Source organism: Cannabis sativa, chromosome 5, assembly GCF_029168945.1.
Source record: "Cannabis sativa cultivar Pink pepper isolate KNU-18-1 chromosome 5, ASM2916894v1, whole genome shotgun sequence".
Lineage (NCBI taxonomy): Eukaryota > Viridiplantae > Streptophyta > Magnoliopsida > Rosales > Cannabaceae > Cannabis > Cannabis sativa.
This window is the reverse complement of record NC_083605.1, coordinates 3,806,417-3,829,565: the sequence shown is the minus strand read 5'-3', so window position 1 is coordinate 3,829,565 and position 23,149 is coordinate 3,806,417. Positions and strand designations below refer to the sequence as shown.

The 23,149-nt window shown below is 30.3% G+C and overlaps 3 protein-coding genes across 4 annotated transcripts; 1 reads left to right on the top strand and 2 right to left on the bottom strand.

Moving 5' to 3' along the window:
* Positions 1–4,229: 4,229 nt before the first annotated feature.
* Positions 4,230–7,576, top strand: LOC115715912 (oligopeptide transporter 9). Its single transcript, XM_030644587.2, has 6 exons — positions 4,230–4,992; positions 5,352–5,449; positions 5,528–6,097; positions 6,184–6,442; positions 6,529–6,711; positions 6,797–7,576. The coding sequence occupies exons 1-6, from the start codon at positions 4,525–4,527 to the stop codon at positions 7,409–7,411; spliced, it is 2,193 nt and encodes a 730-aa protein (XP_030500447.1). The 5' UTR covers positions 4,230–4,524; the 3' UTR covers positions 7,412–7,576.
* On the bottom strand, positions 7,543–11,998 carry LOC115715911 (U-box domain-containing protein 43). 2 transcript variants are annotated; one of them, XM_030644585.2, is made up of 5 exons: positions 11,687–11,998; positions 9,967–11,275; positions 9,512–9,815; positions 8,890–9,380; positions 7,543–8,770 (listed from the first exon to the last, which is right to left on the bottom strand). In XM_030644585.2, exons 2-5 carry the CDS (start codon positions 11,197–11,199, stop codon positions 7,763–7,765), a joined length of 3,036 nt encoding a protein of 1,011 aa, XP_030500445.2. In that variant the 5' UTR covers positions 11,200–11,275; positions 11,687–11,998; the 3' UTR covers positions 7,543–7,762. The 2 variants fall into 2 exon arrangements, with proteins under 2 accessions (XP_030500445.2, XP_030500446.2); XM_030644586.2 differs by having other exon boundaries at positions 9,967–10,888; positions 11,687–11,874.
* Positions 11,999–18,836: 6,838 nt separating this feature from the next.
* Positions 18,837–20,775, bottom strand: LOC133038535 (uncharacterized). The gene is made up of 2 exons (XM_061116701.1): positions 19,344–20,775; positions 18,837–19,042 (listed from the first exon to the last, which is right to left on the bottom strand). Exons 1-2 carry the CDS (start codon positions 19,804–19,806, stop codon positions 19,008–19,010), a joined length of 498 nt encoding a protein of 165 aa, XP_060972684.1. The 5' UTR covers positions 19,807–20,775; the 3' UTR covers positions 18,837–19,007.
* Positions 20,776–23,149: the final 2,374 nt, after the last annotated feature.

Here is a 23,149-nt window from a genome sequence, read left to right as displayed (position 1 = left end):
TTACATTAATTTTTAATAAAATAAAATATTCTTTTTAATAATTTTTCACTTAAATCATAATTAATAATAATAATAATTTATAGTATTCACATTTTAATTTACACACAATAAATTAAAAGGTGTTTCTACAATATACGCTTCCAAATAAAAGAGTTATACATACAATAGATAATTTGAACATTGTTTATTGTTTTTGGCATGTTAATTTTTTTTGAATTTATCAAAATTTTATAAGATGTCTTAAATAATTATAATGTACATGATCATAAAGAAAAATTACACTAAAAAAATCTTTCAAATACCAAAATAGATAGAATATATTTTAATTTACACACAATAAATTAGATATTCTTATAAATACAAATAATAATATAAATATATATAAAAAGGATGCATGTCGTTATTACAGTGTCACGATATATATGTAGTGCACGGTAGTTAAACGAAAAATTTAAGGTGTAAAATAAAATCTCATTGGAAACATTTATAACATCAAAGAGAGGTTATGTAGTCTCATTGGAGCTGTGGTATTTAGGATATAGTTTGTACTATGAGATTGTAGCTTTGTATGACATGAGATTGGGATGAGTGAAAATTGGACGGACCCACATAAAGACGAGAGGGGGCAGTCGCTCTTCTGGAAAAATTAGAAAAAAAATAAATATATATATTTTAATTAATTAAAGCATATACAGTAGGACCTCTATCCAAGAATACACTTGGGACTAAGAAAATAATATTCTAATTGAGAGGTTATAACTAAATAGAGTTACAAAAAAAATCAAAATATCAAAAAATATCAATGTAACGAAATTACCAATAAACAATTCTTAATACTATATTATATTAAAATTATTTTCGAGTACATATAATATTTATACATGTACTATAATTTGAAATAAAATTATTAATTTTACATAAATAAATTTAAAAAATATATGTATATATTTTTTTAAGATGTAATTATTCCTATATAGAGGTCTATTTTATTAATACGGGACTTAAAAAATGTATAACTAATTACAATATAGAGGTTATTCTTATTTATAACTGGCCCAAATTAGGACTTTATTTTTTTATAACAAATTAGAGGTTATTCTTGAATAGAGTATTCTTAAATAGAGGTTCTACTGTATTTGTAATTGTGATAAATATAAACAAAATAATAATTTTAGCATATTATTTAGACTATTTAACACATGTTATAGAGATTAAAGATTTAAATCCTAATAAACATCTTTATTTTTAATATTTAACTTAATTTTTGTCCCCTCCCCAAAAAAAAAAAATGTCCCCTTTTAACTTTAGTTATGGGTCAACCAAGAAAGTTTAATTTATTAGTTGATGAGATATGTGAAAGGCTCTTCTTTATAAGCCTTTTAGGTATTAGATTTAGACCTAAATATGTTAATTGTATGCCTCTCCCAATCATTTATTTTTTTTTTGTACAAATGAATTTTTTTAAAATAGAAAATAAGAAACTTACGTGGAGTCCTATATTCTTTACAACTTTAAAAAGAAATCCAAAAGTATCTATCCATAATAATTGAGTGAATAAAAAACAAAATAATTTAAATTCCCAAGAGACAAGGAATGTATATTAAAAAAATATCAACTAAGTGTGAAAAGAAGAACCCCAACCAAAAAAAAGTGTGAACAAAAGAAAAGAAAATGCCAAGTAGATGAATAAAGAGATAGGATAGCATAGCAACTTGAGATTTATTTATTTATTTTTAATAAAGAGATCTATAATCATTAATTTAATATGATATTAAAAGTGAATACTAATACTAATAATTTGAAAATAAATAAATAAGTGGTGTCACTTCTCTAAATCCTACTCTTCCTATTATACTATACTATACTATAGTATGATAAATATAGACAAGTTTATATCACTAGCCGAAAAGGTTGGCTTCTAATAAGAAGTTTGAAGTTTGACCTATTCAATCATTTCTTTTTTCTTCATTAATTTGCAAGAAAAAAAAAATATGAATATTTAATTAGTTTTTCTTAATGGTATTTAATTAGTTTTTTAATATAACAAGATCTTAAGGATAACCACTAGTTATCATTCCATTTACACAAATTAGTAAAAAGTTACTAAATTTTATGTTATGTATTTTCTATTTTATTTAAAAGTAGATTGATATTAATAATAAAAGTATGTTAATCGCAATATTTACATAATTATAATATAACTATCCTTAATGTGAAAATAATTTATAATAAATCACAATATATGACTTTAACATTTATTATTTATTTCTGAAAAATTCAAAGGGATATATGTGTTTTGTAAAATTTATAAAAACTAACGAATACAGACTGCTTACCTCATAATTTTTCAGCTTTTATAGAGGTATGAAATTCATTACTTCTTAAGTGTCTTCGTGGCTTTGTAGTATGGAATATTTTTCACTATAATAGGATCTTCCCTGATATGAGCGTTACGACCTGAAATAAATTAACGAATTTGTTATTTATTTCCACAAAACTGACTATCAAATTTATATGCACATAAATTAGAATTGGCAATGAGAAGAAAAGTTTACACAACATCTTAATAGCTGAATTACCATTAATTCCTTACCAAAAGCTTTTTATTCAACTTCACCACTCCACCCTTTCATCGTCCTCTAATATAAAAAGAAACCCACAAAATATGAGTTCGAAAACAAAAGATCCAAAAGAAACATTAACAAGACCAAAAATATGATATACAGAAACTAAGTGTATGTTTGGCATCATAACTAAAAAACTGTTTTTTATTTTTAAAAACAGAAAATTATTTTTAAAAACAATTTGGCTTGTTTGACCTTGTTTTTTAAAAACAGTTTTCAGAAAACAAAGTTACAAAAAACAAGAATTTTGAAAACAACAAAATGTTATTTTCTGTTTTAAAAACCAATTCACTTTTGGTCCATATTGTTTTTAAAAATCACTAACCAAACGTGACTTGTGTTTTAAAAACTTCAAAAACTAGTTTTTGTTCTCATTTCTAAAAACAATTTTTTAAAACAAAAAACAGAAAACAATACCAAACATACTCTAAAAATCCAGTAGAAAAATTGATTATAAAATTAAAAAATAATATTCTATTAAACAATAGAATATTTGAATAAAAAACTTTAAAAAAAAGTTACTTAATAATTTTTTCATCTAACCATTTCGCCACATTTTATATAGATTTTATTTTATATAGATAGAATAAAAATAAATATTTCTCATCTAACCATTTCATATTTTTTTAATGAAAATTCAAAAAAAATTTATTAACCACTGATACCAAAAATATAATAGCAACCATGTGAATGTGATGGTTTAACAAAAATAATAAAAGTATTTCTCAAATTAAAAAATAAATGCTCAAAATCATTTACGTTTTAACCATTAACTATATAACAATAATGTAATTTTTAAAGGATATACATTAGATATAACCATCTACCTTTTTTCTTTTTTCTTTTTTTAGTGGAATTATCAATAATCCCAACTGCTAGCTAAAATTAGTTACTATTGTATGTTGTTTTGAAAAAAAAAATTATCTGAGTTTTTAATATTATATCCTGATTTTTTTTTTTGTAAATATATATATAAATCTTATAGTAAAACCATTTGAATTATCACTTAAAAAAAACCATTTGAATTATCAAATATCCCAACTGTTCACTATCCTTAGTTACTTTTTTATTTTGAAAAAAAAAATAAATATTTATATGATTTTTTAAGGGTAAATACTATTTTGGACCTTCTGTTTTACAAAAGTTATCAATTGGACCTTGTATTTTGTTAAATGATAAAATGGACATTGTATTTTCTAAAATAGTACAAATAGGACCCTGAATTGATTTTTTCTCAAAATAAAATTTAATTATAATCCGATCTAAAAGTGCTATGACAAAACTGTTTATATTTTTTGTATCTGTTCGTATTAAGTATTGTCTTCAAGTTAGTTGTATTAAAAAAAAGTTGTCAAAAATTAAGCTCAGAGTTCTATTTTTACTATTTTAGAAAATACAGGGTCCATTTTGTCATTTAACAAGGGTCCAATTTATAACTTTTGCAAAACACGGGATCCAAAATAATATTTACGTATTTTCTAATATTATACCCTTATACATACTTCGATATTTTATTTTTTATTTTCTTATATACATTATATTTAATAAACCCAACTGCTAACAAATATTAGTTACTCTTTTATTTTGAAAAAGAAAATTACATTTATATAATTTTTTAATATTATATTCTGATTTTTCTTTTTAAAAAATTAAATATTTATCAAGAACTTGGCTGGCATATAATCACGGTTTTTACTCAATTAATTATTATTATTTGCTTAAATTAGAATTCCTTACTACCTTTTTAAACCCCGACTGTATAGTATTCTGTGTATATATATATATATATACACGCATACAAACCAATATTGTGGTGAGATTCATTCAGACTGTTTCCCAGATCCCATATTTTTTCTCTGGGTTCTGGTTCTTTTCTCCTTTTCCTTGAAGCTCTGCAACAATGGTGGACGAGTCTAGGTCCGTAGACAAGGATGATGATGATGAGTGTGTGGTTAAACAAGTGGATTTAACGGTGCCTAAAACGGATGACCCAACAATGCCAGTTCTGACTTTTCGTATGTGGGTTTTGGGTTTGACTGCATGTGTGGTGTTATCGTTTATCAACCAGTTTTTTTGGTACAGGACTCAACCATTGATGATTACATCGATTTCTGCTCAGATTGCTGTTGTGCCACTTGGTCATCTAATGGCTAAGTCTCTTCCCACTAGGGCTATATTTCAAGGCACCCCTTTTGAGTTTACTATGAATCCAGGTCCTTTTAATATTAAAGAACATGTTTTGATCACCATTTTTGCAAATTCTGGAGCTGGGACTGTTTATGCTGCTCATATATTGACTGCTGTTAAACTTTTGTATAAGAGGAGTCTCACTATTTTGCCTGCCTTCATTGTCATGCTCACCACTCAGGTCTCTCTCTCTCTCTCTCTCTCTCTCTCTCTCTCTCTCTCTCTCTCTCTCTCTCTCTCTCTCTCTCTATGAATTCTTTCTTTCTTGTTGAGTGTTCTTTCTTTCTATCTTTTGAATCTTGTCTTTATGTTACTACTGTTGACCTTTATAAAATTATTAAATGGCATTTCTTTTTCCATGTTTAGAATGAGTTTTGAATCTTAGTGGGACCTTAAAAGAATCAAGAATCTGTTAAATTACTAATGTTTTCAGTAATTATTATTATTATTTATGGAGTTGTGAGCTTTGTTTTGTCCAATAATGTTGTCCTGCTTAGAGGGTTAAAAAATTAATCCTTACAATATTTAATATAACTACAGGTATTGGGGTTTGGTTGGGCTGGGATTTTTAGAAGATATCTGGTTGAACCAGGTGAAATGTGGTGGCCTTCTAATTTGGTTCAAGTCTCCTTATTCAGGTACATACTTTTGAATTAGAAATTAGAATGTAATAGTCTTTCTTTTCAAGCCCCTAATATGATGTTTTAATTATGCAGAGCTCTTCATGAGAAGGACAAAAGAGTTAAAGGTGAAACCACTAGAACCCAGTACTTCATTCTGGCCTTGGTCTGCAGTTTTGCCTATTACATCATTCCAGGCTACTTTTTCTTAATGTTGACATCATTCTCTTGGGTCTGTTGGCTTGCTCCTAAGTCTGTCTTGGTCCAACAATTGGGTTCTGGACTAAAAGGTCTTGGTGTTGGTTCTTTTGGGATTGATTGGTCTACCATTTCTTCTTACCTTGGAAGTCCTTTAGCTAGTCCTTGGTTTGCCACTGCAAATATTGCAGTTGGATTTGTGTTAGTAATGTATGTGATGACTCCAATCACTTATTTTCTCAATATCTACAATGCCAAGAACTTTCCAATATATTCCAGCTCCCTTTTCATGTCGAATGGTACGAAATACGACATCTTGAGCATCATTGATAAAAATTTCCAACTAGATAGATCTACATATGCAAAGACTGGACCTATAAATTTGAGTACTTTCTTTGCAATGACTTATGGTCTTGGATTTGCTACTCTTTCTGCTACACTTGTACATGTTTTGCTTTTCAATGGAAGGTATGTAGAGTACTCAATCAACTTCCTTTTCCTGCTAGAGAATCATGATGGAAGTAGTTTTAATTGATTTGAAACTTTTCTTGCAGGGACTTGTGGAATCAAAGCACCAGGGCTTTTCGTGGCAAGAACAAAGCTGATATACACTCTAGGCTTATGAAGAGTTATAAAGCAGTGCCCACATGGTGGTTTTATGTCATTCTTGTGGTAAACATTGCTCTTATCATCTTCGCCTGCGAGTACTACAAGGAGTCACTCCAGCTTCCATGGTGGGGAGTGTTGCTTGCTTGTGCTCTTGCCATTATATTCACTCTTCCCATCGGTATCATCCAAGCAACTACAAACCAGGTATAAAATATCAAACTTTGTTATTGTATGCTCATGTCTATACACTTATTTAATTACTGATTTTCCTTTTTATGCATCTTTGACAGCAACCTGGTTTGAATGTCATTACTGAGTACGTAATTGGGTACTTGTATCCTGAATACCCTGTTGCAAACATGTGCTTCAAGGTCTATGGGTACATCAGTATGGCTCAAGCGCTAACCTTTCTAGCTGATTTCAAGCTTGGACATTACATGAAGATTCCACCAAGATCAATGTTCATGGCACAGGTCAAGATTTTGTGTCTTTGAAGTTTATTCTCTCGAAGTGAAAAACAAAGTTGTATCTGAAAACTAATAAGCTTTTGTATTGCAGGTTGTGGGAACTATCGTATCGGTGATAGTATACACAGCAACAGCATGGTGGCTGATGGGGTACATCCCCAACCTTTGTGACACCTCCATGCTGCCAAGTGACAGCCCTTGGACTTGTCCAATGGACCGAGTTTTCTACGATGCATCAGTCATCTGGGGGCTTGTTGGACCACGCAGAATCTTTGGAGACCTTGGAGAGTACGGCATGGTGAACTGGTTTTTCCTTGTTGGAGCCATTGCCCCACTCATAGTTTGGATTGCACACAAGGCTTTTCCACAACACGGCTGGATTAGGCTCATTCACATGCCAGTCTTACTCGGTTCAACATCAATGATGCCTCCAGCTTCTGCAGTCAACTTCACTAGTTGGATCTTTGTCGGGTTTCTCTCTGGATATGTGGTGTACAGGTACTATCCGCGATTGTGGCAGAGGTCGAACTACGTCCTTTCTGGTGGTCTGGATGCTGGAACAGCTTTCATGACAATATTGATATTCCTTTGTCTTGGATCTCGAAACATTAGTCTCTCTTGGTGGGGAAACAACCCAGAGGGCTGTCCTTTGGCTGATTGTCCAACTGCCAAAGGGATTGTTATGGATGGTTGTCCGGCATACTGATGATATTAATTTCGGTTTCTTTTCTTCTTCTTAGTCTTTAGACACTATAATATGTTTATTTTCTATGGCTGTAAATAGTTTCTCAATCATTACTCAACCATATCTGTTTACTGTTGATCAGTTTATATAAATTTTCTCTTCTGGAAGAAAACTCTTCCTCTGCAATATTATCTATACAAATATGAGAAAAATTCAAGCTTTTTACACATACAACAACTGAAGATAGAATCTGTGGTTTTCCACACTGTACAAACAAAGAATATGCGTTTCATAATCATAAGCTGTCTAGTGTTTGCTTCTATAACAATCATGGAAACATTGACCCTGACTTAAAGTGTAGGGCAATATCAATTAGAAAAACGAAGATTGAACACCCAAAACTCCCAATTGAGAGAGTAGTTTTGCAGCTAGAGATTTGATCTCCTTTGTGTCGCTAGCTTTCTTTTGAGCAATGTCGACGAGTGGCATTTGCACCGAGGCTCCATAGGTGCGCTTTAACTCGTCTAGTTGAAATATCATCTCCAAACCCTTTAGACATTTCAACTGCAATCTAACAGAATCAAAGCTCAACAACTTTATAATTGCTGTAATGGCATTAGCATTATGAAGAAACTTGCTGCCATTCTGTGGTTTTTGAGAATCGATTAATGTCAAAAGTGCATCAAGAGCAGCTTCACTTGTTTCAAGATCTGGTTCACCAAGCATTCTCACAAGTGGATCAACAGCATTAGCCTCCAAAATGCAGAACGAAGACTGGATTCCACAACTGCCCATGTGAGCAGGACAACCAATTTCGGGTGAAGAAAAGCAGCATAGAAAAGCCCCGCGTTTCTTAATTGGCTTGCTGAGGTTTTTTGAACTTTCTGAAAGCTGCTTAAGAGCTATGGCTGCATTTTGTTTTGTAATAGAATTTTCAGAAGCTAAAAGTCGTACGAGCACTTGTATGAGACCAGCTTCGGCTACTCTATGCTGCCATTCTTGGTTCGTTGAAACTGTGAAGCGGCATAGAGCTCTAACAACATTCCCTATTACCTGACTTTTGTAAGAGGCATCTCTATTCACATTGTTGAGACAAGTGTAAATTATTCTAAGGGCCTCAGCCTCTAAAAGCCACTGATTCATCTCTAGATTCCTCGGAAGATAAGCTATAATACCCATTGCAGCACCAATCTCTTCCACATCACTTGAAGTTTCGATGATTCTGAGCAAGGTTTCAATGCATCTTTGATTGACATGCTCCAAGAAGGTGCTGTGATCGTCAGCATCTTTCGTCAAGCAAAAGAACAACTTCACTGCATTTGCTCGAACTGAGTGGTGCTCGGCCTCACATAGTGGAACCAAGACTTGGACAGCAGAAAGCTGCATAACACAAATAATAAAATCCATTATAAGTAACCATGTTGTCAAGCATTGTAAAAAGAGAGAAAGAGAAAAGGAAATATAGCTAAATTAGTTCAGAGAAATATAACAATTGATACCTGTCTCAACTTCATTCTGATGTCTAAACCAGAAGGAATCTGACACAAAGTGTGAAAAGTTTTGAGGATGCTTCCCTTTATTTCGGGCCCTGTAAAAGAAATGAGGGAGAAAAATTTAAAAATGTCATCCTCTGACTCCAACAGCGAGACCTGTTCACCCTCAGATTCTTGCCTGGCAGTTGATATGGAAAGAAACGTAATTGTGGCGGCTGCCTGTTCACGCAAAGCTGGTAACTGCAAACCGTGGCTATAAAGAACTTCAAACAGCGGTCCAACTGCACCTTCTTTGATCATTTGCAGACCGTTTTGAGGTAAACTGGAGAGTTGCAGGAGAGATTTGATAGCCACTTTCTTTGCCTCCAAATCACCTTGTGCAAGCATTTCAATAAGTGGTTGCAGTCCTCCATCTTTAACAATGACTAGTTTGCTGTGATCAGTCAATTCTATTTCGGCTAAAGTTTCAGCCATTCTCATTCTAACATCATCAGGTCCTGCATAATCAGCAAGAATTAACAATTATCCAAAACAAAATATATACTAAGCTGAGCCAGGTTTAGACATTTCAAACTCAACAATGGTGTCAGAATTTCTTTCCAAAATATTTTTCACATGTTCGGCGTACCTGAAGAAAGAAGTTGCAATAATGGCTTAAAATAATTTGCTTTCGCCATTTGCTTAACATTGCTATTTTGCAGTGACAAAATCTCTAAAAGCTGAAGAGCTTCTGTGGCAACTTGGTTATCTTCACTGCTTAACATAGTCACTAGGAGAAGTATGCAGCCTTGAGCATTTCCTATCAAATCTAGTGCAACATTACTTGTGGATAATTCCAATAACAGATGCAATGCTACCTTACTTTCCTCAGATTGACGAGCAAGTGAGCGAACGATAAATTGAAGTGCACCGTCTACTCTAGTTATTTTTTCCTGCCAAAAATACATATTGAAAGAAAGAAAGAAAGAAAAAATGTCAGCTCCATCTTTCAAACTGATGTACGAGAACTATTATCACATTATATGCAAATAGCTTAAGCATATTCAGTCCACTTTTCTATAAATAAAATGTATTTGTACTTACCCTTTTATCTTCACTGTCCTTTGCTAGGATGGATAGGATTACAAGAACCTCCCTTCTTATTTCTCGATTTTTTGCACTAAGAAGTCCAATAAGAACTGATATGCAGTCCTCCAGCGTTGCCCAGTCTCGATGCAGCTCTTTATCCATGCACAACTTGTGCAGCATGCTTAAGGCCTCAAGAACTTCTTCCTCTTGAGTTGATTGGAGTTGGGGTTTAATATTGACAATGGTAATGATATTGTTTCTGTCTCTCCATTCTTCAATGGATTGCCTAAGAGTTTTGTTGGGTCGTAGTGCTGCAGCATCAAGGGGAACCTTTGTTAAGGGACAGAAATTGTTCCCTTCTGCAAGCCATTTTTCGATTGCACTTCTTTCGAACGTTTGTCCAGAAGAGGTTTCCACCGGATCTACCATAACTTGATGAGTGATGCTACAATAAAATCCCTTGAGTGGCAACAAATGTTGATTGCCTAAAGAGTTTCTCCTCTCAAGATACTTCTTCTCTTTCTCCTCAGATGATGTTGTAGCATCAGCATTTTCAAGCAATGTTATGATTTGCTCCATTTGTAAAGATTCCTCCTGTTCTTTCCTCACATTGGCATTTTCTATCTCACGTTTGAACTTTTCGTACTCCTTCTTCAATGCAGATTTCTCAGTAGATAAACCAAGAGCCTCAGCAATTTGAAACAACAAATTATTTGCATACGAGCGGTTACCATTCCTTTCTTGTATTCCTAACTCGATCTTCCCCAAAATTTCTTCCTCCAACACAGCTGCCTGGTATTCAGCCTCCAACATACTCTTGCACAACTCACTAAGCCTGTCATTTATTGACAATGACACATCCAAAGAGGCTAACGAGATTAGGCTTAGAGCTCGACTAATCTCCTTAGTACTGTCATCTAAACACTTTACAATCTTCCTGCAATTGAGTAAAAGATAAAGTTTATGCCTTTCTCTGCAATCTTCAATTAGCTGCTTAGCAGCTTTCAATTCTCGGTTCAAAATCACCAAAGCACTTTTTAAGCTCTCTGAATGGTCAAGATTTTGTTTCGAAATTTCTTTCAAGATGGTTGCTGTTTTCTCTAAGTGTGTTGAGAATGTAATAAAGTTTTCTTTCTGAAATACAACTTTTTTGGCTAATTGTGCAGTGTCAAATAAACTAAGGACAATATGAGAAAGTAACTCAGAAACTGGAATCACTGCAGCACTAATCATCATATCTGTTGCCATGTTCTTGATGAAGATTGATGATTTAAAAAATGTCCCTTTGATTTATATTTGAACTACAATTCAACACCAAAAATTTCTGGTGATAAAAAAAAAAAAAAACAAAACTCAAATCAAAATATAACCATAAATAAATAGAAATTTGCAATTAATAAAAGAAAAACTCAATTTTGCTATGACTAAATAGACAACTAATCATCATCACCATATTTTGCTATCGATTTCAGAAAAAGGATAAGATCAAAACACTTTGATTTTAGTATTCTAAAACCCCAGTTTCAAACTCTAATAAGTGGTTCCATTTTCTTATCCAAAACAGAAAATTTGATTATATCATAAGAACAAAAACATTTTTCTTTTCTTTTTCTCCTCTAACTTTCTCAGACACCAAACATGATTTAAGTAAGTACTCTAAATTTCTGTACTTTCCCAATTAAATTCTCAGCAACAAAAAACAGACTAACATACTAAGAGAGAGAGAGAAGCTGACCTGGCATAACAAGTCAGCAGTTCAAAAACCTTTGCCCATACTTGATTTTCCGGGAAAAGAGCAAAATTTTACTGGAAAAAGAACTAAGCCCAGAAAAAAAAAAATGGCCTCTAACCTGTTTTCCTTAAAGAAGCAAAAAATAATAGAGCACTCTCTCTCTGCCAAAGTCTTTCTCTAATCAAGTCAACGGTTTTCTGCCTCAAGTTCTTATTGGTTCATATTTATGTCTTTTCCCAATCAAATTCTGCCACGTAGGAACCACGTGCTTTGACTAGTCACAGTGTAATACACGGCAGTCCACTATATGACCGTGTTTAATTATGATTTAATAAAAGTTTATTATATGGTTTAAAAGGCGCCAAGCCAACTGTCAATTGGCCTTCGGGGAATGTCTTTGTCTAGTGATGGGAAAATTTCCCGAATGGGGCGAGAATTACCCGTCTAATGAGATGAAGTGAGTTTAGGGTAGGATCGGAAGTGATACTACCTACTCTGTATTCGATCCACATATATAATTTTTAAATTTTTTATATAATTTTTTAATTATTACATATTAAAATTATTAATTTTACTTACAAAAGTATTAAAAGTGATTTAGTTTTTAAAATTAGAATTATTTTACATCTCAACCTATAAAAAAAATTGAAGGTAAAATTTGAAAGTGGTAATAGTTGAAATAACACAATCATCTAAAGTAATTAAAGGTTTTATATATATAAGAAAGAAACTCGTAAAAACTATCTCAATTAAAGGTTTAATAAAACTAAATACTCTAAATTATAAATAAAAAGGAAAACTAAAATAGATGGTGGGGTTTGATTGGAGGTAATGAAATAGAATAGAATGGAAATGAAACAATTTTTATTTCATTCATTTATTTGGTTGTATTTTATGGCACGTTTACTATACCGTAATCAGAATCGAAATAAATTAATGGAGAAATGTAACGGAATAAATGAAAAATAATCGAAATCAATATTTGTAATATGTTGTTTACTAAAATTTTTTAGAAATAGAATAGTTGTGATTTATCTTGTTTACTTTATTAGGAAACGTAATCGGAATGCTTAAATTGACTAAATTGCCCTTTTGAGTTAAACTATATTATATGGTAGTTATTTTACAAGACATATTTTAAAGGATAAAATTGTCATTATATATTTAATATTAAAAAATAAAATAAAAATAATAAAAATTCATTACCCTTAATGGCATTCCTTACAAAATTCTCCCTTTCTTTTCTCCCTTATTTAATCAACTTCTCCCTTTCCTAATTTTAATAATGCAAGTAAACAAATGTAAGGGATTGATTACCTTACTATTGATTCCCATTACTTATTAGTAAACATGCCATTAAAGTATTGGAATGATATTCCAATAGAATGTTCTTTCCACCATTTTGGTGGAATGACTATTATATTTTAAAAAGAAAGAAAATAACATTCCAATGTAACAAGAGAAAAAATTTAATGATTTTTTTATCTATTTTTTTTATGCATTTTAAATTTTATTCCATTTAATTCCTATTCCTATTCTCATTCTCATTCATATTCTTATATTTTTATTCCTCCCAACCAAACGCCACCTAAAGGTTTAATAAGACTAAATACTCTTAATTATCTTTTGAAAAAAATACTCTTAATTATAAATTATGAATGTATTGGAATGAGTTAATACTAGCAAGGGAATAGTAATGTGAATTTATCCTTCCTTAGGATTGTTATATATATTTTGAATAATTTGGATTGTTATTTTTAATTTTGTTAGAAGATATGTGGTTAGTAGTTATTGATGTGTAATTTGTTACATATTCATACTTATTATTGGCCTTTTAATTGAAGGTGTAGTCATAATTTTTTTTTTCTTTTATTGTAAAGGATATGTTTTATCTATTTTGATTGATTACACTTTTTGAATAAGTTTATGGATTTTTTTTTATTTACCTATTGATTAATTTTTTTTTTATTTTTCTCTCTAAAAAAGAAGAAGACAAAATTATAAGGCAGAAAATTAATTGATTTAAGTAGAAAGAATATGTGGACAGAACAAGTATTATATTTATTTTACTCTTTTTAAAATTTTAATCATTATGTCTGTTTAGAGTATGCAATTATTGTTTTATATTTGACCAATCTATTAATAAACTGTTGGGATATTATACTTTACAGAAGAATTATCTACCAGAATAATACTTTTATCAATTTATTAACAATAAGTACATCTATGCTAGAAGAATTAATAAAATATCAAGACAAATTGGTATAAGAAGCTGAAGTTAATAAATAATTGTACAAATACATTTTATTATTAAAGGAAATGAAAATTATGGGAAAATTATAGTAAATGACCCTAAATTATATGACTATATTAGTAAATGATCTTAAATTATACGACTATGTTAGTAAATATTCTCATTTTAAAACTTGTAGCAAAATGATCATTTTAGATTATTTATTATTTATATTATTTTTTATTGCTTTTTTCATTTTTTAGAATTAAATTACTGAAAGATAATGGTATATCCATATTAGTTTCGTTAAAATCTTTTTATTTGAACGTTATGTGGATTTTTTTTAATTTTTTATGAGTTGTTGTAGGTTGTTGGTATATAAATTTTGTTGTATAATATATTTCTGTTTTGTTGTATAGTATATTATTATTCTTAGATGATATTTATTTTTTATTTTTCTATGTATAATAGTGGTATATAATTTTGTTAGCATAATACAAACATTTTAATATATGTATATAATGTTATTGGCATGCTACATATATTTAATTATTATTTTTATATATTTTAATTGTATGATATATTTTTTTAAAATAATATTTAATTATATACATTATATAATGGTAGTATATAATTTCATTGTGATGGTATATAAATTTTAATTGTGATATATAATTTGGTTAGTATAGTATACACATATATATTAGTAATTTATAATTTTATTATTATTATTATTGTTAGTATATATGTTTTGGTGAATGGTATATGTATTTTTTGTTATACGGTATATCATTTTTTAAATAATATTTAAGATCTATTTTTGACTGTACTTTTGTAAACATGATATATAATTTTATTAGCATCCTATATATTTTTATTTTTATCTGTTGTTATTATATATACTATTTTAATTGTAAAGTATATATTTTTTGTTATATAGTCTATAAATTTTATTGTATAATATTTTTTTTATTATATATAAAGGTGATATATATAATTTTATAAGTATGACATAATTATTTTATGGTTGTTTATAATTTTGTTAATATGGTATATATAATTTTTTTTAATAATATTATATTATTTTATTTTATTTTTTATTGTAAGTATATATGTTTTGTTGTATGGTATATAGTTTTTGTTGTCTATATTATATTATTTATTTAAGATAATATTTAGTTTTTATTTTATTATATATAATTTTTTTGGTATGTATACATATTTTAATAGTAGTATATACAATTTTGTTAGCATGATATACATATTTTTTGAGTATTAATTTAGTATTATTATAATTTTTTGTGGTATATAATTTTATTACCACAATATATTAATTTTCAGTAATTTGATATATTAAATAATGTTGTATATATTTAATAATCTAACATATTTAATTATTTATTCATTTTTATTATAATATAATAAATACAATACTACAAAAATTATATAACTTAATTTAATTATTATATATATTAAAAAAATAATGTATAATAAATATATTTTTATAATTTTTATTAGTTAATTTATTATATTTAGTTATTTTTCAATTTTTTTTAAAAGAACATTAACTAACTTTAAATTTAAAGTAATTTTGTATTTTATTTCAAATTTATAACTAAGTCATTTTGTATCTAGCCCATTCTCATTAAGTAGTTTGTGAGGTTCTTACAAAAATTGATTGCATGCCCATGAGATTGATGTGTGAAAGAAACTTGAGTTTGATCCAAGTAATCAAATCAAGGCCCAGGCCCACCTCCATCTTGAATGGTTCTACCATCATGTGTTTGTAGATGACAAATGCTATTGGGAAATTTAGACAAGTATTATTTTTGGTAAGAATTTTACACTTTTGCTTTTAATTTTTTTTTATTTATATTTTTATAAATAATAAGATAACCACATAAAAATAACATGAAAATTATATCTAAATAATATTAAAATAACATAAAAAAATAAGAAAAATTATCTCATATACCATTTTTTTTATATTTTTTTCAAATTTACGGTTTTATTTGCTCTGGTAGTTTTTATATTGGTTGCTATGTAGATTTCGGTTACGATTTAAGTTGCTCCATTAGTTGTTATGTGAGTTGTTATGTTAATTTCTGTAAAAATATAAAAAAAACTGCTTGAAAGTGTAAAAATAAAAAAATTCCTAAAAATATTATATAAATAACAAAAACCAACAACAAAACAACAATAAAATAATAAGAATACAATAGAAAAATAACATAAAAACATCGAGTACAATCTGTACATAAAATTTAAAAAACCATTAAAAATATTGAAAATTCTTTACAACTCGCATTTTTATAATTTGTTTGTCATTTTTGTGTAATTTTGAAATAATCCCAATGCTATATGGTACCTGCCATATCGAGTTTTACCTTTTTTGTTTTAAGCTAATTAAAAAATAGTAGGAATTTTTACACTACATATTTAAATTTTTAACTTTTTTACTTTTATACTGTGGAGCGAATTTTTTTTAAATATACTGTATTTTTTTTTTTCAAAAATACTGTGTATTGTGTTAAGTTTTCACTGTTGTTCCACGATTATTTTTTATTTGTTCCATTGTTGTTTTAATTGTTCTATTTTGTTATTTTACGACTGTTTTACAAAAAGACAGTATTTTTGTAAAATTTATGTGTGACAATAAAATTGTAAACTTTTACCTAAAATCTAGTATTTTTGTAAAACCCCTATAATTTTATTCCCAAACTTTGATATGTAGCTTCCTAAACTTTTAGTTTATTAAAAACTTTCAACTATCAAAATTATTAAATTAAAAATTTCGGTCCAATTTTACTAATAGATGTTTGACATGAAAATTTATGAGATACAATTTAATACATGTTAAACTTACCATTTAATAACTACATTGGTAAAATACTTTGAAAAAATAATTTCCCCTATACACATGATAATTTATTTCCTCCATGAGAGTTTCTATTCTCAATTCTCCATTGAAGCAGCCACAGTGACGTACTCGTGTATAAGAGTCATTATTCCGTGGGTGTAAAGTTCCAATGGAGACTTGAAGCGGGATGTTACAAAATTGTATCAGAGCCTTGACCCAACCGAAAGTGTGGTTGACGAGGACGTCGGACCCCGTAAGGGGGGTGATTGTGACAGTCAGTAGTCCTGTGATCCATAAGGGAAAATACTGGGTAAGCTGTACAATCCCACATCATCTAGGGAAGGTCAAGTGTGATGATTCTGACTGTGTAGGTATGGGACTAGATAGTTGAAGAGAGCTTAAATGGATTGATTGGTAGTACCTATATCAACAAGGTGCATCTTGTTTTTCGGTAGCCCATCTCGAAAGAACTCCACGGTTAAGCGTGCTTGGCTTGGAGTAATTTTAGGATGGGTGACCTACTGGGAAGTTTTCCCAAGAAGCATGCGAGTGAGGACAAAGCACGCTAAAAATACTCGTGTTGGTCTGTAGGGTCAGTCATCATTCCATGAAGCAGCCAGAGTGATGTACTCGTGTATAAGAGCCATGATTCCGTGGGTGTAAGGGCCCAATAGAGGCTTGAAGCGGGGACGTTCCAACTGCCATCAACATTGAATTTGATTTTGTAAACCCACTTACACCCGATTGCATGTTGATGAGCAGGAAGAGAAACAATGACCCAAGTGTCATTGGCTTCCAGAGCTATGATTTCATTATCCATGGCATTATCCCATTCAGGGATGCCATGAGCTTGATCATAGGAAGAAGGTTTAGTAAGCTTGGAAATGGATAAAACAAGAGCTCAATATGTTGGAGAGAGCCGAGAGTAATCAATGACCTTGGAGAGGGGATACAAAGCTCCCTGATCAAGATCTTGAGAAAAAACATCATTAGTGCAATTAGTCAAAAAATAATGATAATCATTCAAGTAGGAAGGCTTATGAATGTTTCGAATAGGTCTTGTAGTAGAGTATGGGGCATGATTTGTAGGAGCATTTTGAGGCTGGGATATGGGAAGATGAGGGATGACAGAACTGGGAGAAATAACAGTTGGTGTAAAATCAGTAGGAATCTGGTTTGTGGTTGGAATTTTCGGTGTGATGGGGGAAGAAGTAGCAACTGGTGTAAAACCAATAGGAAGCTGGAAAAAACTGTCATAATCAACAGGTGGAGAAGTATTAAGGAAAGAAAAAATATGCTCATGAAATTGAACATCTCTACTACAAAAAAACTCTATTAGTATTGAGATCAAGAAGTTTATAAGCCTTCATACCTAGTGGATATCAATGAAAACGCATGGGGCTGATCTTGGTGAGAATTTAGACCTAGAAATAGCAAGAGTGGAGCCATATGCCAAATAGCCAAAGGATTTTTAATGATCATAATGTGGTTGTTTATGATACAATATTTCATAAGGACATTTATTTTTCAGATTAGGTGTTGGGGTTCTATTTATGAGATATGTTGCAGTAGCAACACAATCACTCCAATATGTAAGAGGAATATAGGATTGAAAAAGTAAAGCTCTAGCAACATTAAGGAGATGTTGGTATTTTTTTTCCACAGCAGAATTTTGTTGTGGTCTATGAACACAAGAGTGATAATGAATGATGCCTAGGTCTTTAAACAAATTTAGAAACTGAAGTTCATTGGCATTATCGGATCTGACACTCTTAATAATGATGTTGAATTGATTTTTAATGAGCTGAATAAATTGTGGTATCACTATTTGAGCATCAGATTTATGCTTAATGAAATGCACCTAAGTAAGCATAGAGCTATCATCCACAATAGTAATGAAATATTTAAAACCCTCAACAGATAAGACATTGAAGGGTCCCCAAATATCAACATGGATAAGATTAAAACAATGTTTAGCAATGTTATGATTAGAAATGAAGGGCAATTTTCTTTGTTTGGCATAATGGCAAATATAACAATGGAAATGATTGCCAGGGTAATGATTGAATTTTAATTTCTTATTTAAAGGATGAGACTTGATACAAGAGGGGTGGCCTAATCTATAGTGCCACAATGTTTCATCACAAATCTTAGAATCTAAAATTGAAAAAACAGCAGCAGGAGGACTGGTTTCCTGAGGCAGTTTCAAGTAGTAAAGATTTCCTATCCTTTCACCCATCCCAATCTGCTGAGTCCTCATAATGCCCTGTATAGTACAATGATTAGGGTAAAAAAAAAAAGAGCGGGAAGCAGATTTTTTTAGGGCAATAACAGACAAAAGATAGGTTTCAAAAGTGGGAACACACAGCACATTTTTCAGCACAATTTTATCAGTCAAGTGAATGGAACCAGTGCAAACAACAGCCACATTTCTACGATCTGGTAACTTAACATAAGATTGAGAGGGATTTTTGACAATATCAACAAACAAAGATAAGTCAGGGCCACATGGTGTGTAGCACCTGTGTCAATAATTCATTTCTTATTATGAATAAAATTGGTCTTACCAGAGAAATGGGACACAAGTGGCTGATCTGCATTAGGTTGAGAGGAGGACTGATCTGAATTTTTCTGAGACAACATGCTCAGTAATTTCTGACATTGCACAGTAAGGCTAGCAATGAGATCTTGATCATTCTCTCTAGGCTGATCCACTTGATTACTCTGGCTTTGTTGAGGTCCTAAGAATTTAGCAGTAGCTTTCCCAATTTGTGAAGCACAAGAATCTCGAGCTGGAAATCTTGAATAGTATTTATGTCCTGGTGGATATCTATAAATCTTATAGCACTTGGACATGGTATGACCAAGAATTCCACAGTGAGAACAAGTGACTTTAGATCTGTTGAAATTGGAGTTTCTAGCAAATTGATCATTAGAAGTTCCAACAGTAAGAGTATTAGAGTCTTTGCTGGTTTCAGAGTTGTTAGAACAAATCTCTCTTTGTCTTTTTTTCTTGTATAATAGAAGCATAGGCTCTGTTGATCATAGGAAGTGGTTCTTGCATTAGGATATGAGATCTTACATTGTTGTAAGACTCATTCAATCCTATCAAAAACTCAAGGACCTTGTCTTCCTCTTGATATCCTTGTATGATTTTCATAGCACCACATTGACAATGAGGCAGTGGTCTATACTCTTGAATTAAGTCCCATAGGACTTTTCTTCGAGTTAAATAGGTAGTAACATCCATAGCACCTTGATTCAGTAGCTGCATTGATCTGTTAGCTTGAAAAATCCTTGGAGCGTTCCTTTGTCTAAACCTTTGTTGAAGATCATCCTAGAAATCAGCTGCAACATTCATGTACATTATACTTTCACAAATTTCTTGTGATATAGAGTGAAGTTACCACGAGACGACAAGGTTGTTGCATCGATTCCAAGCATCATAGTCTTCATCATCCTCATCAGGTTGAGTAAGCTTTCTATTGACGAATTGCATCTTATTTCTCGCAAGCAAAGCAATTGTCATTGTACGCTTCCATGAGTGATAATTATCACTTTCAGTAAGAATTTTAAGGACAAAATTGGCACTAGGATGATCATTGTTGGAGGGATAATACGAATCACGATTAGGATCGTTATGAGATCTGGAATTAGGTTCAAGAACAGAGAAGGGATTTAAATCCTCAAAAGTAGTCCCTTGAGTCGTCTGGCTTCGAGTGTTTATCCTTCCTCGCGCCATGGACAACAAGAGATTCAAGAGAAAAACCAGTAATCATAAACGAAACGAATAACAGAGCACCATGATTAACATGGCTGTGATATCATTTTAGGAAGAAGAGGAAGAAAATAGAGAGATAGAAAAGGCAGAGTTTATTCATTCAATCATTACAGAGAAAGAAAACGAATAAAGTCTTTTTTTTTATACACAAATACAAGAATGAGTTAGTTACAACAGTAGCTAACTATCAGAAACCAACTCAATTTAGCAAAGCCCCTAACTAATTTCAGATAGCAACTTTGATATAGCATTAAAGCATTAATTAAGTTTTAGTGGAGACATTCACATTTATTCAAATTTTTTATGGTGATGGTGTTGGATTGATCTCTAATGCATGGCTTTCTTCTTATTTTTTAAGATTGACAACTTGTTTTTGTTTTTACAAGATCTTTTATTTGTATTGAATTTTTAAGATTTTTGTTAGAGAATATTACTAGTTTACTTACTAATTTTTCTAACGCATCCTTAATTTATGTTTATAATCATAAATTAGTAGTGCACACACTTAGGGTAGATAATGAACTAGTTTGATGATTTCTCTATTATTTTTTCATTATGTATTAATCTCATATTATTTTTCAATGAAAGTTTTGTTCATTGCTAAAAAAATTACAATAATATAAAAAAAATGCATTAAAAGCAAATAAAAAAACAATCTAAAGTAAAATGAAATAAAAAGTTATTAACCAAGGGTTTATTCAAAATAACAAAATGTATATTAATTTTGAGGATTTTTATTTTATTTTATATTACATAATTAAATTTTGAAAAACCATAATTTTTTTTTATGGATTTTCATTAAATTATTAATTTTTGAGGCCCACTTTCTCTTAAATATTCAATTAATTAACACAACCGATCCCAACAACACAGAAATATCATTAATGTTATATTTATTTATTTATTTAAGAGAACGTCATATTGTGATGTATTACACCTAACGTCATATTTTATTTTATTTTACTTATCTCGACCTATAACATTAATTGAATAATAAAGTGGCTTTTCCGGCTTATGCCTGATGTGTTGAGAGACTGCGGAATCGATGAAACACTTGTTCCTCTATTGTAATTTTGGTTACTATTTTTGGAGGTCCTCCCCTTGGGGGTATTCCCGATCCCTGATTCTAGTGGTCGAATTTGAGATTGGGTTAAATTTCTTTGGAACTTGAAGTCAAATTGGGTGAACTTTGACAAGCTATTCCTTTATGCTTCAATCGTCGTTGACACGATATGGAAAACTCGTAATGACAAAGTACATAACTTTTACCCGAGTAACATTGCAATGACCATTGCCTCTATTTCTCATTGTTATACAGATTATGTTTCCTGCTTACTCCCCCCGACGTCTCCGATGGCAAATCCCGCTTGGAACCCTTTGCATGAAGATTGGGTCAAAATTAACTGTGATGCAAAGGTTGGTAGAGATTCTATGTGCATTGCGGCTCTGGCTAGGGATCACTCTGGAATTGTTGTGTGGGCTGCTGTTACCAAGCTCAACTTCAAAGATCCTCTAATTGGTGAGGCGGCGGCGTGTCATCTTACTTTGGACTCGGCTAGACTCAAGAACCACAACTATATTTTGGTGGAGAGTGATTCAGAATTGGTTATCAAAGCACTGAAAGGTCTTCAATCTATTTGGAATATTGATAATTATGTTTAATTATGTAATCAACTCTCTAAAAACTTTTTATCCTGTAATTTTTCGTTTATTTCTCGTTGTTGTAATTTTGCTACCCATAACGTGGCTAATTGGACATTTGCCCAGAACATCTCAGGTTTTGTGGAGCCCTCCTCGATACCTGATACTATCATTTGTAATGACCGAGAGGTCTAATTTTCCTTTCTATCGAACGCTTTATTTTAAAAAAAAAAATGAATAATAAAGTAGCTTTTGGTTAGAGGTAATGAAATGGAATAAAATAGAAATGAAATAATTTTCATTCTATTATTTTGTTTAGTTGATTATTAAAGTATTAAAATGTCATTCTAATAGAATGATTTTTCTACCATTTTGGTAGAATGACTATTCTATTTCAAATATAAAGAAAGACTGCATGAGAAAAAATTTAATAATTTTTTTATCAATTTTTTTTTATACATTTTAAATTTTATTCTATTTCTATTTTCTATTTTCTATTTCTATTTCTATTCACATTCATATTCTATGTTTTTATTCTTCCCAAACAAAGTTACAGTTGTTCATCAGCCTTGCTATTTTAAAAAATGAATAATTACATAAATTATTTTTCGTAAAAAAATTATATTTTTACGTTTGGTTTTTCAAAGAAACAACATGAAAACAACAAGAAAACTATATAAAAGTAACATAAAAATAACATTAAAACAACAACAAAAAATAATATATAGATAACAAAAAATCAACAATAAATTAACAAGAGTACAACATTAAAAGACCGTATTTTCTGTAAATAAAATAAAAAAAATCGTAAAAATATTTAAAATTCCATAAAATTGTATTTTGTAATTTTTTTTTTATTATTTTTGTGTATTTGTGAAATAATCCTTTTTAAAGAATGTATATCAGCCTTTTCTAAGAACTCTTTTTTTTAAAAAAAAAAATATATATTGT